At 39.2% G+C, this 8,826-nt stretch overlaps 2 protein-coding genes across 2 annotated transcripts in view; one reads left to right on the top strand and one right to left on the bottom strand.

Moving 5' to 3' along the window:
- The window catches only part of LOC118235858 (alpha-2-macroglobulin-like), a 38,926-nt gene extending 37,787 nt beyond the window's left edge, over nucleotides 1-1,139 (bottom strand). The window contains exon 1 of the mRNA XM_035433720.1: nucleotides 1,134-1,139. The gene's annotated coding sequence lies outside the window, so the exon portion shown is untranslated. The remainder of the gene's footprint in view (nucleotides 1-1,133) is intronic.
- A 53-nt stretch (nucleotides 1,140-1,192) lies between these two features.
- LOC118236546 lies at nucleotides 1,193-6,713 on the top strand. Its single transcript, XM_035435022.1, has 4 exons — nucleotides 1,193-1,414; nucleotides 3,278-3,514; nucleotides 3,904-5,098; nucleotides 5,511-6,713. The coding sequence occupies exons 2-4, from the start codon at nucleotides 3,376-3,378 to the stop codon at nucleotides 5,695-5,697; spliced, it is 1,521 nt and encodes a 506-aa protein (XP_035290913.1). The 5' UTR covers nucleotides 1,193-1,414; nucleotides 3,278-3,375; the 3' UTR covers nucleotides 5,698-6,713.
- The last annotated feature ends 2,113 nt before the right edge of the window (nucleotides 6,714-8,826 follow it).

Here is an 8,826-nt window from a genome sequence, read left to right on the forward strand (position 1 = left end):
TAGAATATATTTGTAGGGAAAGCTGCATATCCTATCCATCTTAGTTCCTTGCTAAAATCATTTCACAAACAATAATGTAATAGACTGTCATTAGAGGATAAATTATTGGTAAAAATGCAGCTGTACAAAAGCATCACCTTCTTGTAAGCGTAACATAGTTTATCATTTAGCAGGAAAGGGTATAGTCTTGTTGGTAACATTACCGTTCCCCAACAAAATGAACTGCTAGATTCAAACCAGTTGCTGGCAGAACATTATTTGGGCAAAATTATTTGGCTTCTAAACTGGAAAATTCTCATTTGAGCACAACTGATTAACAGTAGATGGTTCCAGACCACACAAAACAAGTGAACGGACTAATGGGAAAAAAATAAACGTAATATGCTCAAACCATCCCAGGATGTCAGTGCAGTCATTGAAGTAGAATATTATTTCAGGCTATTATGGTATTTTTGAAATTGCTTTGTGAAAATACTATCACATTTTTAAAAATCAGTAAGGGATCTTGGTCCTAAAACTTCTCACTTCTCCTCTCCACACTTGGGATATTTACTTGAAACACGTGGTCAGAAAACAGTAAACAAAAATCACAGGGACGAGAGCCAATCGAATACTCCTGCCCAGCCAATAGAAAATCGACTGCCTCACAACTCCATCCAATCTGAAGATGCCAGAAGAGATGATGCAACGAGACTGCAACCACCATCACGCATGTTCTGATTGCAATATTGTGTCCTTCCTCGTTGTTTGTAAATAAGTAGTCCTTTACAGCGAAATCCACAAGGGAGCAACTCAACGTTGTTTAATGAAAATTAAATAATACCGGTAAAATCATATTGTGCCCTGTAACCTCAAAAAACGCAGCGCGCGGTAAATAGTAGTAGTTACATTAGCTGTCTGCTTTCAACGAGCTAACCGCTAACCGAATCTACACCCGTACGACTTTAAAAAACGACTTCTGTGTATTACTGAGCATTATTTTAGCAAAAGCATCGTAAAATATAATCCTGTGGTCCCGCTCTTTGGTGAATCCTTCCTATATAATATCAGGAGACTACCCGATAACAGCAGCTCATGGTCCTAACAGAAATCCAGAACATGTAGCAATCACGACACTAACGCATGAGACAAACTTTTGCAGTGATGAGTGGCGGAGGGATATCGGTGTGTCTCTCCCTGGTCTCTCCATTCCGCGCGTTACGTAGTTGGTTGCTGGGTGTGGGAGGGGATAGATTCGTCTTTCAATGAACTTTCCGACAGTACTGAAAACAGTCTCAATCTGAGTGGAGCGTTGTTGCCGAACTGTCCCTGAATGGGAAAGATGGCTTTTTAAACTGTCTGTTATGAACTCTACGAACACCGTGCATTGCATTTGCAACGCACCCAAACGACACATAATTCCGACAATAATGGCGTAAGTGTATTTTCTTGTTTTATGTTGTTAACTGCTAAAAGGTTATCGTTAAGTAGCTATGGCAGTGACAGCAACGCAGCTAGCTTGCTGTATGGCTTAAAGTTAACTAGTTATTTTAAAGTTACTTTGAAAGAAGCTAGTCAGGTAGCCTCTAGCTGCTGACTGTAAATCATTTAAGGTAACTTACTTGTTTCAAAGAAACAGTGTGGCAATAGCAATACACTGCTGCTAGTTAGACTAGTTAAGTAACGTTAATGTTAATTCTCTTGGCAACTGTTTCCTTGTAGTTTGCAATAGGTTTTTTTTTTAACTGACATAAAAAGTAACGACCGGCGTTGAAAGTTTAGTTGGGATTTAGTTGGCTAACGGTAGTTTGCTATTGTTTTGGTTTTGTTGTTGTCGTTTGACCATGTTTGGCTTTATTAGCTAGCTGACGTTATTTAGCAGCATTTCTTTTGTTTTTTGATCGAGGAACTACTACCAGCGCGCACACTTGGTAGATGGTTAAGTAGTGTCATGCTTGTGATTGCTGTTGCGATTTTGTCAGCCTATTAGTAATAATTTAATAATTAGTAATTTAATAATAGTGATTTAATAATAATTACCTAGTTGTCTAATGAGACATGAAATTGCAGTTAGCCATGTAATTACAAGTTAAGTCTGTGATTCCATACCAAGCTACCGCGAGGCTGCAATTCCGTTAATTTTTTTGCTGCGGTAATTGTCGGTGTGGCAATTATTAATTGGATACGATTCAGCATATTATGATGTAAGTATACGTAACAGTGCTGTCTAGCTAGATTTTAATGCTATCGTAGTGTTGTAGAAGTAATAGGATGGATAATTATTATTTCTGTGTATATGATAGCTAATTGCTCTATGTTTGGAAGGCTGAATATTGCAACTATTTTGAATATATATTTTTTATTCCAGCTTGTATTGTTGACAAGAGGTAAACGTGTTTATATCTCTTTTGCTCGTGTTGTTTTACTTAATTATCCTACTTGACGAGTACATATACAGTATTGACCTTAGGTTTAGATGTTTCTTGGTTGCATTTATCTTGTGTATATTGGTGTATGGTCACATGGAGGACACAAACAGAATGATGTCTGCTTAAGCTTGGCAGGGGTAGGAAAACTAAGTAATTAAAAAGCTGCATGATCCACTGTTATAAACTTACCTTAAGTTCTAATAACTCTGTTGCTTATATTATACAATGGTTTGGTATAACTTTTCTTAAGAAGTCCTGTTTAATCTCATGGACTCGGAAATATGTAAACCAATGATGTACACTTTTTCTCATGAAACTCTGTGACACATCCTTAATTCAAAGAGCAGGTCATATTTAAATGTGGAATTATTTATCCACATCTTGGAGGACTGATACTCACTGACTGTATTTATCCACATAAGTGCTAAAAGCTCAATGTAAATAATGAAGTGCTCTGTAACTGCTGGTAATTTAAGTCCGAGAGGACGTCTGGCTTAATGCACAGTGGATCACACCGTGTCACACTTGGGAGTCTCATTGGCTTCTCTCATTGGAATAAGAGGCTTATATGGAGCCAGTGGGATGATTGAATGGAAACCTTGGCAATACAGTGTAACTGAAAGGAAGAATCTAATTCCTTTAATTCGTTCAGATAAATTAATTAACAAATAATTATGGGAGAGGATTTGCATTTCTGCAAATCCGGCCTTTGTTGCAGCTGCTGATGGATATATTTTGGAGGATTTATGTGATTTTTTCTGAGGGGTTTGTCACTGTTTTACAGTTGGTATGATAGGATGGGTTTATTGTTTCAAATTTTCTGGAGTCTGGTATTTAAACATTGGTAAACTGGGACCCATCTCTCGCAGGTCTCACACAGCTCACCCAGCTCTGTCCTTTGTGGCTCATCCTTCTAATCATCAAACTCCACGTACATTTGGACTTTTGAATCGAAACCGAAGAAACGATGGCGGCATCGGTTCCCCTCTGGAAGACCCGCCTCGTCTGCCCGGTAGACCCCCTCGCTCTCTCTCCCCCACAGGCGAATCGCAGCCAACCACAAGGGCGGAGGGAGGAGGAGCCAGAGAAGAGACATCGCTTAATTGGTAAGTTGCGATGAAGATTTTTTATTTTCCCCTGTTCCAGGTGGGAACCGCACTGCAGCATACTCATTCTCCTCGTACTGTGAGTAAAACCCTTTTTTTGTAATCCATGCAGTGTCACAATATGTATTCTGTTTATTTTGCTTCGTTTCCCATTTAGTTTTGTTGCAGGAGTCATCACATTTGTAAATTTGATTGAAAATATGTACATTTCTTGAAGGCAAACTTCAAGAACGTATTTGGTGAAATAATGGTTGAATTAGCCAAATTATTCTGTTGGTAGAATCAGCAGGAAGGTCTTGTTACGCACTGTTTAAAAATATATGAAAATGCTGTTTGAGAAGTATGTTCAATGTGTGTAACCATTGCTTCATTTTCTACATCTGTTGCAGGTAATGGTCTCACTGACTGGATGGGGGAAGAAGTGGATTTCGCCTTGTATTTCCCTGTCCCGCACTCCTCTCCGTCCCCTAATTCGTCCCTTCCCCCATCACCCCTCCAACAGGACATCCAGGTACCCTCCGACCTGGAGGTCATGACCTCTCTGCTGCAAGAGGAGCTTGCTCAGCTTGAGGATTACTTCCTGTCCGATTCTCTTTCAGAAAAACCTTTGAAATTGGGAAAATATGACAAAGTTTCTCCAGCTGCGGGTCCACAGTCGTACTACCAGTTACCGTATGCGTCGTACACCAACTCCGGCCAATCAGAATCAAACCCACTTCTTGTTACCCTGGCAACTGGAGAACTCGACCTGCTAAGCTTCTGTGGTGGCCCCATTGGCAGATCTAAAACGCCAAGACACACCCCTTATGGTTGCAGCCGCCCTAACAGCAATGGTCGAAAGAGATTTTGTGATGGGGTAAGATTTGGAGAGGCAGTTGAGAGCAGTATCTGGAATTCCAAAGGAAGTAATTCAGTGAACCCCGAGGTAGCAGTTACTAGCGGCTACTACTGCGTAGAGGATGAAAAGGCAGTTGGGAAGGGGTGCCGTTTTGGTAGCATGGTCGAGATCAGAAAATGCGGCATACTTACAAAGGAGGAAAAATCTTACTGTTACACAGAAGTTGGTGAGAAGATTTGCGGGGGTTACACCTTTGGGGATCAGTCACCTGACATCCATCACAAGAAAGAGGAGCGGTTGGCTTATGGTGGGCAGGATGTGCAGAAGATTATCAGCAACAACAATGGCATGGCGATGGAGGCATTTTGTGGCGATAGGTGCACCAACATGGCACAGACCGTTGGCTGGAAAACAGAGATGGAGGAGGGCAGTTTTCTCCATGTTGGTGTGGGCGGAGCTCACCACAGCTTCCTGGGTGGAGTAGATGAACCACTGAAAACAGGAGGTCTGGAAACAGGGTGCCAGCATAGTAGCTTTTCCAATTTTCTGGAAGACCAAAGTTCAGAGTGCCTGTCTGGGGGAGAAGGTGAGGGGCAGGATTTGGGATCTGCTGGGCATGTAGCAGCCTTGGGGCTGACGGAAGGTCACTCTGGTGCTACATTTGCACAAGAGGTCGGTCTGGAAGGTCATGGACATGGACACCAGAGGCAGAAGAAGAGAGACCAGAACAAAACAGCTGCTCACAGGTAAACACTTCTTGGGGTGGAGGGGGACAGGGGGGATGGGGGGACGGGGGGGGGGGGGGGGGGGGCGGGGGGGGCATTGTGATAACCGAGAGCTACACCTACAATTTTTGTGATAAATTCTGGAAGGGCTGAATCTGGCACTTCTGATAAACTGCATTGCTCAAACTTTTCCCATCCTTGCTCATGGTGTTTGCAAGAGACAGAATCTCCAGAATCACTAGTGGGAACCATACCATAGCCTGAGCTCCAAAGGTGCAGTTGGGAATATGTTCCCTTGTATCTATCTTATTTAATCTTTCTCTTGTTCTGCTAAAATAACGAGGAGGCCAGAATTCATTGTTTAATAACCAGCAACTCAGAAATATGGGCCCTCACCGTTTACTCACTGCCTTCTGTATTTTGGGCCCTTCAGGTATCGTCAGCGCAAGCGGGCGGAGTTGGACTCGCTCGAGGAACAGCTTCATGGCCTGGAGGGCCGGAACCGCGAGCTCCGGGACAAGGCCGAGTCGGTGGAGCGCGAAATCCAGTACGTCAAAGACCTCCTCATCGAGGTCTACAAGGCTCGCAGCCAGCGCCTGAAACAGGACGCCAGCCCATGACGGCAGCTTCACGCAAACATGGAAACCAACGGGAGACAGGGAAAATAGTGGTGGAAATATGGGGGTTAGAAGGTAGTGGCATGCTGTAGACGATTTTTTTTTTTTCTTAGTTTGAATTTAGTAGTGCCAGCCAGATGCATACTTTGTATCTTGGCACTGAATGTATGTCCTGAGTATGCTGTTGAAGTGGAAGCTTTTATAATATCTATGTACTGCCTGCCCAGCACTGTGAAGCAATGATATTTTTAGAACAAATGTATTGTACATAGCCTCTTATTTGGGTGACAATCAGTGAAGTCAGGTTCTCGCCTGACCCAACTTTCAGCACAGTAGCACTATTCGACTGGTAGCTGGGTGAATGATACAGACAATCTGCTTTAAATATGCAGGGTTATGGGAGTGTCTCATCTCATCTACTGTATGGCTTGGGATTGTTTGTTGAAATATATTACATGTTCTTTATAGACATATATAGCATGCTCTGTTTTTCAGTCTACAAATCATGCTGTACGTTTATATTGTATATCAGTGTAGGATGTAAAAAAATAAATAAATAGTACCATCATATGAAATGTATTTTTGGTGAAAGTGTCATATTCAAAGATGCTTCTGTAATTTTCCATATGTACAGACGCAATGTAGTTGATCTCTCTCATTTAGTGGTTTGGCTGTATAATTTCTGTGATGTATTTGACTTTCTTCTCCCCTGAATGCCACCAGCAAATATCCACAGATATGTGGGGCACTTATCCATGAAGTTTATATATTGTATTAGTAATCAATTCATGTCTTGACTGAAGGTGTATAGTATATATATATTTTTTCCTTTTAATTTTATCCTGGATGTCAATTGTGATTCTACTAGTGAATGGATGTACATGCTAAATCAGTTAAAGTTTCCTGCATTTAATGTGTTTTAAGTAGCACAGCTTTTAAAAAGTATTTTAGGACGGGAATGCTACTGTTTACGGGTGTTGTCAGACCATTGTTTTATATGATTAAATGTCCTAAAATAAGCACATTGTGTTCCATAAGTTTCTTAATTATTGACCTTTTAATCAACACAATGTATTGTCATTGATTGCACTGGGCAGACGTTATTATTTACTTTTTAAAACGTTTAAAACGTTATTATTTAAAACATTTTAAAACATTTTTTTTACCTCAGAAATGCTAATTCATTTGGGTGATATCATTAGCACATCATCTTATGCCGCAATTTCTAAACAAAGACGGAAGAAAATCAAAAGTATTTTCCAAAATGGAAAATCAAAATAAAGTGAAATAGGCTACAGTAATAAGAATTGCTAAGATTTATGCTTCAATGTATTTCACTTTTAATTATTTGTCTAACTTGGAATGCCGCATGGTGCACTAAGTGATTATGACTAATAGCGATTAATATTACTACATATTTAATTTATTTAATTTATTAAATTAATAATAATAAATAAATAGTAATTAGGACTAATAGCGAAGCCATTGAATATGGCTAGTGCGCTAGTGCGCCTTGAAACACGTGGCAGTGCACAATCGTCAGTTTAAAAAATTCTAATATGCAATACGTTCAGTTGCTATTTTAACGTTGTGCTTCAGATCTGGGTGTATGGTAACACTTCAGCTACATTTTATTTTATATTGCAGAATTATTACGTGAAATGCCAGATCATAGTTCCTTTTATTCTGTATCGAACATCTGCTTTTTTGTACCCAAATAAAGTGACTTGTCAGAAATATTTCTTTAAATCTTCTATTTTTTTTATTTTACTGTGGAGTACTACTTACTAATAATGGTGGATTACACTACTGGACTTGCGAGCTCGATTCAGACAACGACAAATAACTTTAATGTCATTTGAACATTTCCTGTCATTTCAAATGATGTGAAAAGAAAACTAATGGAGCTTAGAATGATATAGTTAATTACAATTGTTATTTGTAACTTTTATAATAATAATGATAATAATAAAAATAACAAAATACAATTAATTGTCGGGTTCTTATGAAACACCAATGATCTTGGACGATAAATTCCTTTGCAGAGGAACCCTTTCGCATGGCAGTTCCTGTGGTTCCTGTGTCGACTTCATTCTTAGGAATTGCTACCGATTGAAAATAAAGTAATTTACAACTTTTTGAATTACAATCTTTTGCAACATAGATTTGGCATATATTATTATTTCATATAATTATAACCGAACCGAAGCTTTCCTAAATGCATCAGGAATGCGTTTTTGAATTCAACAAGCTGGTTTCAACTTTCATCCCCCCATAAACATGAAATAGAGGTGTATCGATTTTCGAGGTCGAATGATGTCACTTCATATATCAGCCTGACGTTCAAGTTGGAGAGCGTATCACCGAACATTATGTGCATTTAAAATGAAATGATCTAAGAACCACAACCTACTAAAGTTAAATTTCTGGAAACCTGTTGATTCGTCCGACTTAATTCAGCGTTATTAGGCCTACTTGGCACGGTCCTGCCAATGGATTGTTTTTAAAGTTTTAAAGGTTGAAATATTTAAATAGGAAGTACGTTATATGTCAAATCATAAAGACATTTTTCTTGTTGAGGCAATATAAATATATTTATGTGATGATGAAACTACTGGATTTGTCAGTTTTGACCACTTATCCTAATCGTATTTTATCAGCACAAGAGCACATATAAAATATTTCAGCGTGTTTCTCTGGCCATATTTTATCTAAAAATGGATATTAGTACATTAGTAATCAATTTACCTTTTATGCTACTTATAAGATTTTGCTTAATCAGATATGATCTATCACTAAATTTGTACGCCAACGTGAAATCGTGTATAAGGGAATAAACAAATATCTGGTAACGTAATAGTTAGGCTACCAGGGAACTTATATTTGATAATTTAATAGCGTTATTTCGTAAAAGATTTATCCTCCAGTGTACATCACAGAACGCTTAAACTTGCTCAGGCGGCGATATGGAGCAGGCAATTTCAAATGAATTTCCGCTATTAACATTTCCTAATAAACTGGCGTATGTCCGGCATTTGTCTACACCAAATACAGCTTTAGAAATAAATTCGTGCCGTCTGTTTCATGTGAGATACAGGCTAGTTCTGTCCAACACAACAGCTATTTAACAGT

Source organism: Anguilla anguilla, chromosome 9 (assembly GCF_013347855.1).
Source record: "Anguilla anguilla isolate fAngAng1 chromosome 9, fAngAng1.pri, whole genome shotgun sequence".
Classification (NCBI taxonomy): Eukaryota; Metazoa; Chordata; class Actinopteri; order Anguilliformes; family Anguillidae; genus Anguilla; species Anguilla anguilla.